This window comes from Salvelinus alpinus, chromosome 31, assembly GCF_045679555.1.
Source record: "Salvelinus alpinus chromosome 31, SLU_Salpinus.1, whole genome shotgun sequence".
Classification (NCBI taxonomy): Eukaryota; Metazoa; Chordata; class Actinopteri; order Salmoniformes; family Salmonidae; genus Salvelinus; species Salvelinus alpinus.
Window position 1 is genome coordinate 22108522 of NC_092116.1, and position 18551 is coordinate 22127072.

At 41.2% G+C, this 18551-nt stretch overlaps 1 protein-coding gene across 2 annotated transcripts; it reads right to left on the reverse strand.

Moving 5' to 3' along the window:
- Positions 1 to 15564: 15564 nt before the first annotated feature.
- LOC139561499 (butyrophilin subfamily 1 member A1-like) lies at positions 15565 to 18528 on the reverse strand. 2 transcript variants are annotated; one of them, XM_071378639.1, is made up of 7 exons: positions 17995 to 18528; positions 17592 to 17621; positions 17461 to 17493; positions 17092 to 17163; positions 16847 to 16885; positions 16713 to 16739; positions 15565 to 16570 (listed from the first exon to the last, which is right to left on the reverse strand). In XM_071378639.1, coding segments are annotated over exons 2-7 (720 nt in total). In that variant the 5' UTR covers positions 17593 to 17621; positions 17995 to 18528; the 3' UTR covers positions 15565 to 16022. The 2 variants fall into 2 exon arrangements, with proteins under 2 accessions (XP_071234740.1, XP_071234741.1); XM_071378640.1 differs by lacking the exon at positions 17092 to 17163 and having other exon boundaries at positions 17995 to 18523.
- Between the last annotated feature and the right edge of the window lie 23 nt (positions 18529 to 18551).

Genomic DNA, 18551 nt, shown 5'->3' on the forward strand with positions numbered 1-18551 from the left:
GTGATGGACAAAATTGTGATTGGTTTTGCATCATTGTTCCAGGGTGAGAAAAGTGGTTTAAGTTTACAGGTTTTATTTATTCGCACCAAAGAAAATAAGTGAAATACATAACACTGATGCAGGTTGGAAGACCAAAGGGCTGATATGAAAACAACACCACTAATATTGTAACGCTCGTCGTCCTCCTCATCTGAGGAGGAGAAGTTTGAAGGATCGGAAGACCAATATACAGCGTGGTAAGTGTTCATCTTGATATTTATTAACACAGAGAACACTTAACGAAACTATACAAAAATAACAAACAACGAACGTGAAGCTAATGAATAATAGTGCTGACACAAAGACAATCACCCACAACTCACAATGACAAAAAAGGCTACCTAAATATGGTTCCCAATCAGACACAACGACTAACACCTGCCTCTGATTGAGAACCATATCAGGCCAAACACAGAAAAAGACAAACTAGACATACAACATAGAATGCCCACTCAGATCACACCCTGACCAAACAAAACATATAAACATACAAAGCAAACTATGGTGACAAATATAAGTACAAAAATATAAGTTTGTTCAATTAGTTAAACAAAGCATATTAATTATAATTGTACATGATATACTCAGTATAGAAGAAAAAATATGTGTTTGTGTGTGTGTGTGTGTGTGTGTGTGTGTGTGTGTGTGTGTGTGTGTGTGTGTGTGTGTGTGAGAGAGAGTTAGGCTACATGGAGGGGATTATTGGGATTATTGGGTAGTTTTCACTTGAAGTCATTGAGTGTTAATGATGTTTTGGCAATGTGAAGATAAGAATTCCAGAGTATGGTACCTCTGTATCTGACAGAAAATTGACTATGTGAGATGCGGCAGAGGGGAGGGTGAAGGTTATCACAGTCTTGTGTTATATAGATGGATTTCAGAATGAACCTGGAAGAATCCATTGAAGAGTTTAGGTAAACTGTCTGGGAGTTATAAGTATTTGTAGATGAAAGTAAATAATTGACGTACATTAATGTTGTAAATGGAGAAGATATTGAGTTTCTTAAACAAAGGTGCAGATGGAGCCAGGTAATTAGAGAGTGTGGATAGTCTTGCAAATGTATTTTGTATGATGAGTAAGTTGTGAGGGGAATTCGGCATATGTACTGGCCCAGACAATATTATTACAGTTGTCGTGTCTTTGGCATCATTAAACTGAAGAATAATCTTTATCAAAAATTCTCTGTAATTATTATTACGTGATTAAACTACTTAATCATGTAGCTGTAATTAACTAGGAAGTCGGGGCACCAAGGAAAATATTCAGATTACAAAGTTATAATTTTCCTAATATAACTTTCAGATATTTTAATATCTGATCACTTAGTCTTCTGATGAATGAATTATTATTTACCTCACCTTAGTCTCATTCCAAACGTCGTAAATTGTTGGTTATCTGCACAAACCCAGTCTTCACTATGAGTCATCCATACATCAATTGTCTTAAAATAATTTATTTACTAACTAAGTACTCACAGAAATGCATAACAAACAGTAGATATGGTTACAAAGAAATGATAGGGGAATGTGTCCTAGTCGGCTAAACCGGCATGGCGGCTTGTTAGACAGAGGGACTGATAAGGGCGCGAAAGATAAGACACTACAAAGTTGATAATTATATAAATTGAAATGCTAATCATTTGCACATGAACGCTGAACTCATTCGGGAATAGTTGCAATAAATATATATATTTACGCTCAGTGTGTCGTCGGGATCTCTGTTGAAAGGTTTGTTTCTGTTTTTAGAGTTTGTCCGCCCTCTCTCTCTCTCTCTCTCTGTCGTGGTTAGAATGGATAGTTCAGAGTGACATTCATTCATGTCCTTATAGGATAGATGTTTCGGCGGTTGTCGGTCTTCGCGTTCAATGATACCGAATTCCTAGCTGCAGACTAGTAATTAATATCAAAGACTTGTTCTTATTCTGTCGGTGTTGATAGTCTAAGAGTTTAACCACGTGGGATGGTTAAAAGATTCAGCAATCTACTCAAGCCTTATTTCCCTCTATGATAGAGGTACTGGTCTCGTCTCAACCCTTAGCCCCCTCGTAATTGAGGTAAGCTCAGTCTGGTGATAGAAAACCCAGGTGGGGGTTTTATTCGGAACATAGAAAAGGGCTGTCTCATGACGCCAGGTCCTGTCTGTGCCCCTGGGGGCGTGCCAATGACTTAGTGAAACTTTAAACAGAAATACAAATATCTCACATTAACATCATTACATAGCATCACATCATTTCACAAATAGTTTAATCTTTACTCATTCATTTCATACAACAATTAGATGTAAGCCTCATAACTGATGCTATTGTATAAACAGCGTTATGGTAATGTAGCCGTATTGTCTCTCATGAGTTTCCCAAAATTGTACCAAACGGACCAGTTCGTAGCTGGATTCTTCACCGATCTTTTATACATTCTCCAGAACATAAATATTTTTCGGACCTCCAGTTCTGTGAGGTGGAAGAAATTCCTTTGTTCTCTCTATGAAAACTCACTCTCTCTATACTGTCTGGCCCTGAGGCAGGATTCTCCTCCAGGAATTTATGACCTCTCTGACCACAGCAGCCTGAGTGTAACAGAGAGAGAGGTAGGGGGGTGGTGCAGAGGTAGGGGGATGGTGCAGAGGGAGGGGGGAATAGTGCTCGCTGTACCCAAAGAGTGCAACGTCATGACACAGAAAATGAGATATGGATAAATTAAACTATAGTATAGAGTTAGGAAGCAGGCCTGATGAACCAAACCACAAATCTTTCTGAAGATACCAACACTGCTGCAGACAAATAGAATATGATCTTTCCAGGATAACTTTCCATTAATTAGAACTCAGAGGAATCTAGTGGATTTTACTTGTTCCATTTCCTTCCCACCGATTGAGAGTCTCTCTTATTAGATTTTTTAAATTATTTTTTATTATTATTCTTACTAGTAAATACAATAAAGTTAGATTTTTTTTTTACATTTAAATATCATTTGTTTACCTGGAACCATTCAGAAAATGTATCCATACCTGAGTTGGCTTCATAAAAAATTATTGTGTGGTAAAATCCAATTGACGTCATCAGCAAAGAAAACAGGAAGTACATTAGAAGACATAGCAGCAAGTGTATCCTGTGTGAAATGGCTAGCTAGTTAACGTTACGCGCTAGTAGCGTTTCAATCGGTGACATCACTCGCTCTGAGACCTTTTAAGTAGTTGTTTCCCTTGCTCTACAAGGGTCGTGGCTTTTGTGGAGTGATGGGTAACGGTGCTTTGAGGGTGACTGTTGTCAATGTGTGCAGAGGGTCCCTGGTTTGAACCCAGGTAGGGGCGAGGAAAGGGACGGAAGCAATACTGTTACACAAGGTCATTGATATAGATTATGAATAACAAAGGTCCACTTATCGAACCCTATGGCACACCACATGATATCTTGGCCCTGGTCGTTTGCATAAACACATTGTTCTCTATCGTAAACATGACTATATAACCAATTATATGTATAATCATGAAAACCATAATAATGCAATTTAGAAAGTAATATGTCATGATCAACCGTGTCAAACACTTTGGATAAATCTAAAAAGATAACTAGAGCGTTTCCATTGTTGTTAAGGGCTGTAAAGATTTTATCCACAAGTTGCAAAAAAGCCATATCTGCAGTTGAGTCATAACCTTCATAACAAAACAATAGAATACTCCTTAAATAATTGAAATAAACATTAATCTGAAATATTTTGTCAGACCCTATAAATGCACATGCCTTCCATCAATTTCGTGTTTTGTTATTTATTAGATAACAAATGCTATCAAACACTAAAACACAAAAATATTAAGTACTTAAGAAACATAGATCATGTATTTAAATCTACCAACTAATGATTGACTTATTTTGTAATAATTATCCACTAAAACAGACTAAAAGTATTTACATGAAGAGATTAAAAGCTTACCCTTCTTTTTTAATCCCCTATGACCGGTTCTGTATACTATAATGTAGTATTGAATAATACATGTTCTTCTTTTGAAAGACAAATATTCACCATCATCTTTTTATGGCAAAGAGAATGTCACGCTCTGACCAGTGTATTCTCAATGTTGGTTGGGGCGTGATAGTGACTAAGGTGGGTCATCTAGGTGATTTGTTTGTCTATGTTGGCCTGGTATGGTTCCCAATCAGAGACAGCGGTTTATCGTTGTCTCTGATTGGGGATCATATTTAGGCAGCCATTTCCCCATTGTGCTTTGTGGGATATTGACAATGTATAGTTGCCAAGTAGCACTGTAAGCTTCACGTTTCGTTTGTGCTTTATTGTTTTGTTTGGTGAGTTTTGATTTATTAAAATATGTGGAAATCTATGCACGCTGCGCCTTGGTCCAATCATTATTTCGAACATCGTGACAGAAGATCCCACCACCAAAGGACCAAGCAGCGTGGCCAGGAGGAGCAGGGATCCTGGGCCCGGGAGAAAAGTGAGTGGAGGACATCAAGGACATGGGAGGAGGTTATGGCAGGTGACAAGACCCTGCCATGGAAGCAGGCAGAGGCAGCGAAGGAGGATCAAAGGCAACTCCGAAGTTCACGACCACGACGGAAGCCCGATAGGCAGCCCCAAAAAAATGTTTGGGGGGAGCACACGGGTTGGTCAGCGAAGCCGAGGGGCGAGTCTGAGAGTGAAGAGGAATATTGGGATAGACTGAGCGAGGAGTATTGTGAGATAGTTGAGGGGAGTGATGAGGTAGAGTGGATGTTTTGGTGTCTGGAGCAAGACAGTTGCTGTGAGGAGCGTGGGACTAGTCAGGCACCATGTTTTGCGGTGATACGCAATGTGTCTCCAGTGCGCATCCACAGCCCGGTGTGTTCTGTGCCAGCTCCTCGCACTTGCCGTGCGAAAGGGAGCATCCATCCAGGACGGTTGTGCCCGCTCAGCGCTCCTGGTCTCCAGTACGTCTCCTCGGTCCAGGATATCCTGCGCCGGCTCTACGCACTGTATAGCCAGTGCGCCTTCCCAGCCCAGTGCGTCCTGTGTCAGCGCTCCGCACTTGCCGGGCTAAAGTGAGCATCCAGCCAGGACGCGTTGTGCCAGCTCTACGCTCTAGACCTCCAGTGCGCCTCCACGGCCCAGTATATCCTGCGCCGACCATACGTACTGTGTCTCCAGTGTGCCTCACAGTCCAGTACGTCCTGTGCCTCCTCCCCGCACTCGCCCTGAGGTGCGTGTCACCAGCCTGGTGCCACCTGTACCGGACATACATACTGTGTCTCCAGTGCGCCTTCACAGTTCAGTACGTCCTGTGCCTCCTCCCCGCACTCGCCCTGAGGTGCGTGTCACCAGCATGGTGCCACCTGTACCGGTCCCACGCATCAGGCCTCCAGTGCACCTCCACAGTCCAGTATGCCCTGTGCCTCCTCCCCGCACTCGTCCTGAGGTGCGTGTCATCAGCCCGGTACCACCAGTACCGGCCCCACGCATCAGGCCTCCAGTGCGCCTCCCCAGTCCAGTACGTCCTGTGCCTACTCCTCACGCTCGCCCTGGGGTGCGTGTCACCAGCCCGGTGCCACCAGTGCCGGCCCTACGCACCAGGCTTCCGGCGACGATTCCCAGTCCAGAGCTTCCGGCGACAGTTCCCAGTCCAGAGCTTCCGGCGACAGTTCCCAGTCCAGAGCTTCCGGCGACGTTTCACAGTCCGGAACCTCCAACGACGGTCCACAGTCCGGAACCTCCCAAGACGGTCCACAGTCCGGAACCTCCCGAGACGGTCTACAGTCCGGAACCTCCCGAGACGGTCTACAGTCCGGAACCTGCCGAGACGGTCTACAGTCCGGAACCTCCCGAGACGGTCTACAGTCCGGAACCTCCCGAGACGGTCTACAGTCCGGAACCTCCCGAGACGGTCCGCGGTCCGGAACTTCCCGAGACGGTCTGCGGTCCAGAGCCTCCAGCGACGGTCGGCGGTCCAGAGCATCCAGCGACGGTCGGCGGTCCAGAGCCTCCAGTGACGGTCTGCAGTCCAGAGCCTTCAGCAGGGGTTCTCAGTCCAGAGCTTCCTGCGATGATCTACGGTCCGGTCCCTCCGGCAAAGACCCACAGTCCGGTTCCTCTGGCGAGGATCCACGGTCCGGAGCTTCCGGTGAGGATCCCCGTGTTATGTCACGCCCTGACCATAGAAAGCTGTTTATTCTCTATGTTGGTTGGGGCGTGATAGTGACTAGGGTGGGACATCTAGGTGATTTGTTTGTCTATGTTGGCCTGGTATGGTTCCCAATCAGAGACAGCTGTTTATCGTTGTCTCTGATTGGGGATCATACAGTATTATACGAAGAGTGCCTTGGTCCTCCTTTCTATTTATTTGTGTTGTTCCAAATGTCTGAATAAAAATTACAGTTAGTGCGGAATGGTGTTTTTTTGTTTGTTGGGGAGGCGCTGAAGGGGGGGTTCGCCCAGGGAGCCATACAAACTAGAACTGCCACTGGTGTTATGATACAGAACACATAGAGTATAGATAATGCTTGCAGTAACTAAAATGGCCATGGTGGGCAGTTTTCCTATAAAGTACTGAGGAAGCCAATAAGATACATTCTACAATACAATGTGTTGTGTTGATAAAACCTGGACCCTCCCAGTTTCCCCATGTGATTCTTTCTGGAAGGTGACAACTGACTGCTTACTGTACACATTAACCAGAGGAGCTGCAGTATGTTGTCTCCTTATCAAATCTTTCTGTTCTCATATGGCCAGTCACTAACATTTTGCAGTAATACGTTGGTAAATGGGAACTTGGTATGAATAATATTTGAGACTATAGTGGTACATATACAACAAAACAGGACATGTGTAATTACCATAAGAACTGGAAATCTCTCTCTCTCTCTCTCTCTCTCTCTGATACAGTCTACGCAGTAATATGTCAAGGTCAGCATTTGTGTCACTCATACTTGTCTCTTGGTTTTTGTTAGCAGTGGGAAGAAGGCCTATCATACGTGAAATAAGGCTGACGATTTCTTTATAGGTGCCATTGCTGAGTGTTACAGAAGGACAAGACAGAGTTGTTCTGGGACTACTTAGGACTATTTCATTGCTAGCTGTTACCATTTAGCCACCACCACCATGGCAATAGCCACCATCACCATGGGTAAAGCTGGTCGGATATACAAACCTAAATCATTAGCCCTAAATACATGAATTTACCCCTGACTACATTATTCATTACAACTAGGCTGGGTTTCTGTACAGCACTTTGTGACATCAGCTGATGTAAGAAGGGCTTTATAAGTACATGTCATTGATACATTTGATTGAGCTACAGTACATATACCATTGGATCAAAATAAGCCACAATTCTTTCTTTCTTTTACAGGATGATGTGGATCAAATCCAGAAGAACAGAGTAAGTTTGTTTTCTTCTCTGTCACGATGTTCGTAATAATGATAGGACCAAGGCGCAGCGTGCGTAGAGTTCCACATATTTTATTATTTTAATGCTACTTGGCTACTATACATTGTCAAGATCCCACAAAGCACAATGGGGAAATGGCTGCCTAAATACGGTACATTTAAATGCCTTTACTTGTAAGGCATGTTCAATAGAAGCAAAGTTTTTCAAATCCGACGTGTTTCGGCTGCATGGCCTTCGTCAGGGATAAATAATCATAACATTTTAAACTATATAAAAATAAAAATATATACAAAAATAAGACTCATAAATATAAAAAATAAGTAAATATTCACATATTCATGTGTTGTACACTCTTAGAAAAAAAGATGCTATCTAGAACTTAAGGTAGGGGGCAGTATTTTCACATCCGGATGAAAAGCATGCCCAGAGTAAACTGACTTCTACTCAGCCAGAAAAGCTAGAATATGCATATTATTAGTAGATTTGGATAGAAAACACTCTGAAGTTTCTAAAACTGTTTGAATGATGTCTGTGAGTATAACTTCTTGACGCTAGGGGTCATATTTTTTTTTTTAAATAGCGTTCCCAAGGTAAACGGACTATTTCTCAGGCCCAGATCGTAGAATATGCATATAATTTACAGATTAGGATAGAAAACACTCCAAAGTTTCCAAAACTGTCAAAATATTGTCTGTGAGGCTAACAAAACTGATTTTGCAGGCAAAAACCTGAGGAAGTCTAATCCGGAAGTGCTTTTTAAATTTTTATCCCTGTTTCATTGCCTGCCCCTCTTCCATTTAAAGGGGTATCAACCAGATTCCTTTTCCAATGGCTTCCTCAGGCTGTGCCCAGGCTTTAGACATAGTTTCAGGCTTTTATTTAAAAAATGAACGAGATTTTTCAAAAGTAGTCAGGTGTCCTCTGAATAGTGCTTGCGCGCCAGAGGGGAGCTCTCCATTTTCCTTTTGTCTCTTAAGGTTATGGTTCGGTTGAAATATTATCGATTATGTTTGTTAAAAACAACCTGAGGATTGATTATAAAAAACATTTGACATGTTTCTACGACCATAACGGATACTTTTTGGAATTTGTTGAACGGAACGAGGCTTTGGTTTTCTGAACATAACGCGCAACCCAAATGGCGTTTTTTTGTGATAAAAGTAATATTTATCGAACAAAAAGAACATTTGTTGTGTAACTGGGAGTCTCGTGAGTGCAAACATCCGAAGATTATCTAAGGTAAGCGATTAATTTGATTGCTTTTCTGACTTTCGTGACCAAGCTAACCAAGCTAATATATGCCTAACTGTTGTAGCATTGAAATCTACACTCACAAAAGCTTGGATTTCTTTCGCTGTAAAGTATATTTTCAAAATCTGACACGATAGGTGGATTAACAACAAGCTAAGCTGTGTTTTGGTATATTTCACTTGTGATTGCATGATTATAAATATTTTTTGTAATATTTTTTAATCTGATACGTTTGGAAATGTATCTTCCTTTCAGGACCGGAACGAGGCTGTAATTTTCTGAACATAACACGCAACCCAAATGGTGTTTTTTTTGTTATAAAAGTAATATTTATCGAACAAAAATAACATTTATTGTGTAACTGGGTGTCTCGTGAGTGCAAACATCCGAAGATTATCTAAGGTAAGCGATTAATTTTATTGCTTTTCTGACTTTCGTGACCATGCTAATTTGGGGCTAGCTGTTGTAGCATTGAAAGCTACACTCACAAAAGCTTGGATTTCTTTCGCTGTAAAATATATTTTCAAAATCTGACACGATAGGTGGATTAACAACAAGCTAAGCTGTGTTTTGGTATATTTCACTTGTGATTGCATGATTATAAATTGTTTTAGTAATATTTTTGCATTTGGCGCCCTGCAATTCTAGCGGTTGTTTAGGAAAGTGATCCCGTAAAAGGGATCCGTAGCGCAGAGAAGTTAATGACTGTAAACAAAACATAACTCCAATACTATGAATAAAAATAAAACAAAGTGGGTACGAGGACCTGTCGCGCACCAATATAAACACGAAATCTGAAATAACAAACAATTTCTGACAAAGACATGAGGGGAAACAGAGGGTTAAATACACAACGGTAATGAATGGGATTGAAACCAGGTGTGTAGGAAGACAAGACAAAACCAATGGAAAATGAAAAATGGATCAATGATGGCTAGAAGACCGGTGACGTCGAGCGCCGAGCACCGCCCGAACAAGGAGAGGCTTCGACTTGTGACAGTACCCCGCCCACCCCCCCCGGGCGAGGTGCAGGGCGATCCGGATGGAGACGGTGGAATTCTCGCAGCATGGAAGGATCTAACACGTCCTCCACCGGAACCTAGCATCTCTCCTCCGGACCGTACTCCTCCCACTCCACAAGGTACTGAAGGCCCCTCGCCCGACGTCTCGAATCCAAGATGGATAGAACGGAGTACGCCGGGACCCCCTCGGTGGCCAGAGGGGGCGGAAGAACATCCCGCACTTCAGCCTCCTGGAGCGGGCCAGCCACCACCGGCCTGAGGAGAGACACATGGAACAAGGGGTTAATGCGGTAATCAAGGGGAAGCTGTAACCTATAACATACCTCGTTCACTCTTCTCAGGACTTTAAACTGCCCCACAAACCGCAGACCCAGCTTCCGACAGGGCAGGCGGAGGGGCAGGTTTCGAGTCGAGAGCCAGACCCTGTCCCCCGGTGCGAACACCAGTGCCTCACTGCGGTGACTGTCTGCGCCAAATTTCTGGCGCAGTATGGCGCGCTGAAGGTGGACGTGGGCGGCCTCCCAGGTTTTCTCCATGCGCCGGAACCAATTGTCCACGGCAGGTGCCTCGGTCTGACTGATTCCAAGGAGCCATAATCGGCTGATACCCCCTGATACCCTAGGACTTAGAAAGATGATCCACAACGATCAGGATCGTGGTGTTACCCTGTGAAGGTGGAAGATCAGTTAAGAAATCCACCGACAGGTGCGACCACGGCCTTTGTGGAACGGGTAAGGGTTGTAACTTACCTCTGGGCAGGTGTCTAGGAGCCTTGCACTGGGCGCACACTGAGCAGGAGGAAACATAAATCCTCACATCCTTAGATAAAGTGGTCCACCAGTACTTCCCATCAAGACAGGGCACTGGCCGACCTATCCCAGGATGACCAGAGGAGGGTGACGTGTGGGCCCAATAGATCAGTCGGTTGCGGACAGCAGACGGAACGTACAGACGCACAGCTGGACACTGAGGGTGAGAGGGCTCTGCAAGTGTCGCCCACTCAACTACTACCGGAGGTTTATCCGGGGTTTTGGTAAATCATCTCCGTATCATCTCCGCTCCACCACCTCCATGGCCGGTGTACCTTCTCCTGCTGACTTCATGTTTGGTCAGAGATTCTGTCAGAGTCGTGTGTATAGGTGGCAGGGAAGTCAGGCGCAGGAGAATCAAACTTAATGAAATGGAGTTGTTTAATGACTGTAAACAAAACATATCTCCAAAACTATAAATAAAAATAAAACAAAGTGTGTACGAGTACCCGTCGCGCAACAATACAAACAACACAAAATCTGAAATAACAAACAATCTCTGACAAAGACATGAGGGGAAACAGAGGGTTAAATACACAACAGTTAATGAATGGGATTGGAACCAGGTGTTTAGGAAGACAAGACAAAACCAATGGAAAATGAAAAATCGATCAATGACGGCTAGAAGACCGGTGACGTCGAGCGCCGAGCACCGCCCGAACAACGAGAGGCATCGACTTCGGTAGAAGTCGTGACAAAAACCCTTTAATGAATAGGTGTTCTAAAACTTTTAACCTGTAGTATATATACTGTATATATATATATATATATATATATATATACACATTTGAAGTCGGAAGTTTACATACACTTAGGTTGGAGTCATTACAACTCGTTTTTCAACCACTCCACAAATTTCTTGTTAACAAACTATAGTTTTGGCAAGTTGGTTAGGACATCTACTTCTTGCATGACACGAGAAGTCATGCAAGACTGACTTTCCAACACTTTTTTACAGACAGATTATTTCACTTATAATTCACTGTATCACAATTCCAGTGGGTCAGAAGTTTACATACACTAAGTTGACTGTGCCTTTAAACAGCTTGTAAAATTCCAGAAAAGGATATCATGGCTTTAGAAGCTTCTGATAGGCTAATTGACATCATTTGAGTCAATTGGAGGTGTACCTGTGGATGTATTTCAAGGCCTACCTTCAGACTCAGTGCCTCTTTGCTTGACATCATGGGAAAATCAAAAGAAATCAGCAAGACCTCAGAAAAAAAATTGGAGACATGCACAAGTCTGGTTCATCCTTGGGAGCAATTTCCAAACGCCTGAAGGTACCACGTTCAGCTGTACAAACAGTAGTATGCAAGTATAAACACCATGGGACCACGCAGCCATCATACCTCTCAGGAAGGAGGCACGTTCTGTCTCCTAGAGATGAAAGTACTTTGGTGCAAAAAGTGCAAATCAATCCTAGATCAACTGCTAAGGATGTTGTGAAGATGCTGGAGGAAACAGGTACAAAAGTATCTATATCCACAGTAAAACTAGTTCTCTATCGACATAACCTGAAAGGCCGCTCAGCAAGGAAGAAGCCACTGCTCCAAAACCACCATAAAAAAGCCAGACTATGGTTTGCAACTCCACATGGAGACAAAGATGGTACTGTTTGGAGAAATGTCCTCTGGTCTGATAAAACAAAAGTAGAGCTGTTTGGCCATAATTATCATCGTTATGTTTGGAGGAAAAAGGGGGAGGCTTGCAACCCGAAGAACACTATTCCAACCGTGAAGCATGGGGGTGGCAGCATCATGTTGTGGGGGTGTTTTGCTGCAGGAGGGATTGGTGCACTTCACAAATAGATGGCATCATGAGGAAATTATGTGGATATATTGAAGCAACATCTCAAGACATCAGTCAGGAAAATAAAGCTTGGTCGCAAATGTGTCTTCCAAATGGACAATGGCCCCAAGCATACTTCCAAAGTTGTGGCAAAATGGCCTAAGGACAACAAAGTCAAGATATTGGAGTGGCCATCACAAAGCCCTGACCTCAATCCTATAGAACATGTGTGGGCAGAACTGAAAAAGCATGTGCGAGCAAGGTGGCCTACAAACCTGCCTCAGTTACACCAGCTCTGTCAGGAGGAATGGGCCAAAATTCATCATACTTATTGTGGGAAGCTTGTGGAAGGCTACCCAAAACATTTGACCCAAGTTAAACATTTTAAAGGCAGTGCTACCAAATACTAATTGAGTGTATGTAAACTTCTGACCCACTGGGAATGTGATGAAAGAAATAGAAGCTGAAATAAATAATTATCTCTACTATTATTCTGACATTTAACATTCTTAAAATAAAGTGGTAATCCTAACTGACCTAAGACAGGGAATTGTTACTAGGGTTGAATGTCAGGAATTGTGAAAAACTGAGTTGAAATGTGTTTGGCTAAGCTGTATGTAAACTTCCAACTTCAACTGTATATATATATATATATATATGTATGTGTGTGTGTGTGTGTGTGTGTGTGTGAGCACATGTGCAGAAACAGGCCCTGGGAACAGAGTTGTAAAAAGTAATTTAGCTTGTTTGTGTCGATCAAGATAGTTCCTCCCTGCCCTTCCCACACTGCTGAATTTCTGCCGATCGTAAACACAGGTCACATACTGTGGTCGCACATAAGAGGCTCATGAATCTGTATGCTCAGATTCATGAATAAGTCACACAAGACAAGGTTGTGTCAGTAAAAAGATACTACCATATAATAATGAAAAAACACCTCCACTTCGCTGATCCTCAACACTGGGACACCACAATGATGCGTGCTCAGCACCTTCCTGTACTCCCTGTTCACCCATGACTGCGTGGCCATGCACGCCTACAACTCGATCATCAGGTTTGCAGACGGCAGTTGGCCTGATCATCAACAATGACAAGACAGCCTACTGCTTGCTCGTGTTTCTTGGCCCAAGCAAGTCTCTTCTTGTAACGGCTTTCTTCTATAGTTGAAGGAGAGGACCAAAATGCAGCGTAGCCAGTGCTCAACATGTTTAATATAACAACAAGTGAACACTACAAACAACAAACAAAATAACAAACCGTGAAAACCGAGACAGACCTATCTGGTGCAGAGTACAAACACAGAGACAGGAAACAAACACCCACCAAAACCCAACACCAAACAAGCCTCCTATATATGATTCTCAATCAGGGACAACGATTGACAGCTGTCTCTGATTGAGAACCATATTAGGCTGGACACAGAAACAGACGAACTAGACACACAACATAGAATTCCCACCCAGCTCACGTCCTGACCAACACTAAACAAGCAAAACACATAATAACTCTGGTCAGGACGTTACACTTCTTCTATTGGTGTCCTTTAGTTGTGGTTTCTTTGCATCAATTTGACCATATTTCTAGCTTAAACTGACAGATTTTTATGGGGATTTATTATTATGCTACTTAGATTTTCACGGTGGCCCAGACATCAACCTGAGGTGGTTAAGATTCACATACACACATACACACGCACTACACACACAATTCAACAGTGAAAGTGTGACATATGTACACACAAGTGTGACATATGTACACACAATGACATATGTACTTACTTACAGCGGATGTGACTCTCGACCCATGCACTGCACACCCCAGACTCACTGTCATTGTAAATAACTGTCTTGCCTAGTTAAATAAATGTTAAATAAAATATATAAAACAATTGACAATCTCAAATCAGTGAAATGTGGAGACCTACGGAGAGAGAAGGGAACTGAGAAGAGGTTTGAGGAAAAGCACTGTATTTGAAATGAAGGGATATAATACAGGTAAACATTACTGGGAGGTTGACCTGGGGGAGAAGACTCAGTGGAGTGTTGGAGTCGCCCAGGACCCAGAGAAGAGAGGTTCAAACATCCAAATGATTCCAGAGAACGCCTACTGGAGCATACGTTTGTAAAACAAAGTTTTGAAAGCAGTCTCCTACTGTACTTCCCGCTGAACTGAAACCTGAGAAGCTGGGAGTGTTAGTGGATAGTATTTTTCAATGTTGAGAAGAAATGCCACTCCTTCACTGGAACATTTACTAAGAAACTCTATCCCTTCTTTGGCCCGTTGTTAGGTTGTAAAGAGGAACTCAAAATCTCACCCATCTGACAAGCGATATCCTCCTCATGCTGAGAAGTGAACCTGTAAAAGATTTCAGTTGACAGGCAAGGCCATATCATTGTTTGTTCAGTCTTTGGTTACTACTGCATGTGTGTGTGACTATTAGTTACTCTAAAAAAAACAAAATCTCTGTGGTCTTATTAGTACTCTAATACCCCCAAACTCTCTGTGGTTTTCTTAGTACTCTAATACCCCGAAACTCTCTGTGGTTTTCTTAGTACTCTAATACCCCCAAACTCGGTGGTTTTAAGTACTCTAATACCCCCAAATTCTGTGTATTTATTAGTACTCTAATACCCCCAAACTCTGTGGTTTTATTAGTACTCTAATACCCCCAAACTCTATGTGGTTTTATTAGTACTCTAATACCCCCAAACTCTGTGTTTTTATTAGTACTCTTATACCCCCAAACTCTGTGGTTTTATTAGTACCCTTTAAAAAAAAAGTTCTATGTGGTTGTATTTAACCATGGGGAAAATAACTGATGGGTAGAGTGCAAGGCGGATTATCTTCCATTGTTTGAGTATTTATTTAGCTTTAGCAGTTATCAACTTTGTGAAGATTTAAGTTACTTCAATCTTTTACATATTTTATCTCACAGAAATTGGTCTGAGCGATGTGAGATGGAATGTTTTGCCCTTTTTTTTGTCTACTGTTATCTGTTTTAGATGTAACTGTAAAAATCTATTAAAATCTCTATAATGATTCTATATATACTCAATATTTTAAAGTTAGTAAATATCCCTTGTTACAAAGATGTATAGACTAATGTTTTCCATTTTGTCATACTCATTTGTCATATTGGTGTTTTTTTATGTTCATATCGTACAGTCATATTTCTTTTAAAAACAATATAAAGATTCACTTTATATCTCAGACTGATTGAACTAACATGCTAGAAATGTCTGTAATACGGTCAAAATAGATGTTACACTGAACAACTTCAGGCTTTACAGGGTCAATATATTGTGTCAAATCTCTGGCAATCCAGCTTTCATGCTTGGTCATTGTAAATATAATCAAAGTTTTACGTGATGGATGATTACCAAACTTGTCAAAATAACTACATACAAGTCATTAGAAGGTAGTTGTTTCTCTCAATCCTAGTCATCAATAGATCTACATCCAGATACCAAATAAGATCTTGTATTTTTCTCAAATCAACATTTAGTATTTTAAAACAAAATGTTTGTTTAATTTCATACACAAAAATCTACTGAAATAATGAACGAATAATATATTAATACAGATAATGGAACACAACGTAGATGCCTGGTTAAATGACAGCAAAGGATCAAACAAATTAATCCACAATTCTGGATTTTACTTAATCGATAACTATTAACACAGCTTGATACCATGATAAGCTATTGACAGACAGGGAATGTGATTTAAAAAAAAATTCTATGTTGCTGTGATGGACAAAATTGTGATTGGTTTTGCATCATTGTTCCAGGGTGAGAAAAGTGGCAGGACATCATCCTGATAACTTGGTCCGTCGATAAATGAGTAGATGAGTGAGCCGTCATCTGCATTAAAGAAAGTCACCTTCTTTTCCTGATAATCCAGATAGATACCAACTTTATCTGGAATACCTTTCTCAAGAACATGTTCTTCATCCTCCATTGCTTTAAGTCTTTGCCCATTGGATAGTCTGATTACCCAGAAGCCACCTTTTGGTCTGAAAACCAGCGGCCCCTTCCTGTGAGCCGTTGCCTTGGTAACGCCAAGCACCCAGTCGTCCTTCTTCACTTTCACCTCCCAGTAACTCTTCACATTTACCTCCCAGTAACTCTTCAAAGGACTGCCCATTTTGCCCAACACAAAAGGCTCTTCATTAAAACAGTTCTCAATGTTAATGTTTCTCTGCTGTGATTCATTAGTCCACTGTAGTGATTTCCCATCTATCTTCAGTTTAGGGTGAGCTGTGTCCACATCCAGAGTAACATCCACTGTGGAGAATAGGAAAACAGATTCAATTACAAAATAATCTCCATTGATTAAAATTTGGCATGTAGGGCAAATGAAGTATTTTAATATGATTAAGTTATTTAATTGAGCTGAAAAACTGATTCTGTTGACAGAGCCCATTACCTTCATGTGAGAGTGCTTGATTTATATCTGGAGAAAGAACAAACATTTTTAAGCGTAAGAATGACAAATTCAGTGTCTCACATTTCACATGAATATTATTTGAAATTATATTGTATTTTAAAGAGACACATTACCGAACTCTGCAGTGTTCTTCCTGGAACTGGCTGATGCATCTACAATTGCAATGATAAACCAGAATAAGGTATGGAATACAAAGTTAATAACTGGGAAAGATAATGTGCAATTAAAAAATATATACTGACTTAATACTGATGCGCTTGGGTAAGAGGGTGTACTAGGGTAAGTTGGTGTAACGTTGGTGCTTACACAGAATATAATATACACAGCACCAACTGTATTGATGTAGTATACTTCACACCTTTCTTAGGAGGTGGTTTGAACTGAGTTTCTGTCTGTAAAGGGTTTTCTTGCCTTGCAATTGAGTCATAACCTTCATTTCACCAAAACAATAGAATTCTCCTTAAATCATTTTAAATATACAATCTTCATCTGAAATATTTTGTCAGACCCTGTAACTGCACATGCTTTCAATCAATGTCATGTTTGTGTTGTTTATTAGATAACACATGTTAGGTTATAACATCAAACACTAAAATATTAAGTCCTTAAGAATCAGAGATCATATTTTCAATTTACCAACTCATGATTGGCTTATTTTGTATTATGATGATGATGATCCACTTAATGATCCACTAAAAGTATTGATATTAAGAGACTTAAAGCTTACCCTTATCCTTTGTTGAATCCCTGATGATCGGCACTGTATAAAGTAATATGGTGTTGAATAATACAGTTTTCTTCTTTTGAAAGACAATTATCCATAATAATCTTTTCATGAAGAGAAGAAAACAAACTTACTCTGGTCTTCTGGTTTTGATCCAAAACATCCTGTAAAAGAAAGAAAGAGTTGTGGCTTATTTTGATCCAGTGGAATATGTACTATAGTTGTACTGAATATAGTAGTCTGGGGTAAATTCATGTATTTAGGGTAATGATTTAGGTTTGTATCTGAGCAGCTTTACCCATGGTGGTGGTGGCTAATTGGTAACAGCTAACAATTAAATAGTCCTAAGTAGTCCCAGAATAATTCAGTTTTTTCCAATTCTCAGCCACAGCGCCTATAAAGATATTGTCAGCCTCATTTCACGTCCACTAGACCTGATTCACATTGCTAACAAAAACCAAGAGACAAATTTAAAGGAAGCATGATGCCATAAACTTTTATATTGTTACCACAAAAAGAAGTGAAAAAAATGCTTACCATGACATTTTACTAAGTAGACTGTATCAGAGAGAGAGAGATTTCCAGTTCTGATGGTGATTATTTTTCAGATAGTTACGTTGTGTATCAATGTCTGTCCTGTGTTGTTGTATATCACCACTTAAAGTCTCAAATATGATTTATACCAAGTACCCATTTACCAAATTGCTAATGCTAAATGCTGTGGCCATATGAGAACAGAAAAAATGGATAAGGAGATAATATACTGCAGCTCCTCTGGTTAATGTGTAAGCAGTCAGTTGTCACCTTCCAGCAAGAATCACATGGGAGGAAACTGGGAGGCTCCAGGTTTTATCAAGACAACACATTGTATCTTATTGGCTTCCTCAGTACTTTACAGGAAAGCTGCCCCCCATGGCCATTTTAGTTACTGCAAGTGTTATGTATAGTCCGTGTGTACTGTATCATAACACATATTCATGTGTTGTAGATCTTAGAAAAAAAGTGCTATCTAGAACTTAAAAGGGTTCTACATGGAACCAAAAAGTGTTCTACCTGGAAGCAAAAAGGTTTATCATATGGGGATAGCTTAAGAA

Coding starts and splice junctions, on each gene's coding strand:
- LOC139561499 (XM_071378639.1), bottom strand. Junction 16,886..17,091: donor CAAACCACCTCCTAAGAAAG/GTGTGAAGTATA, acceptor TTGCAATTGTAG/ATGCATCAGCCAGTTCCAGG. Junction 16,571..16,712: donor TCAAGCACTCTCACATGAAG/GTAATGGGCTCT, acceptor TATTCTCCACAG/TGGATGTTACTCTGGATGTG.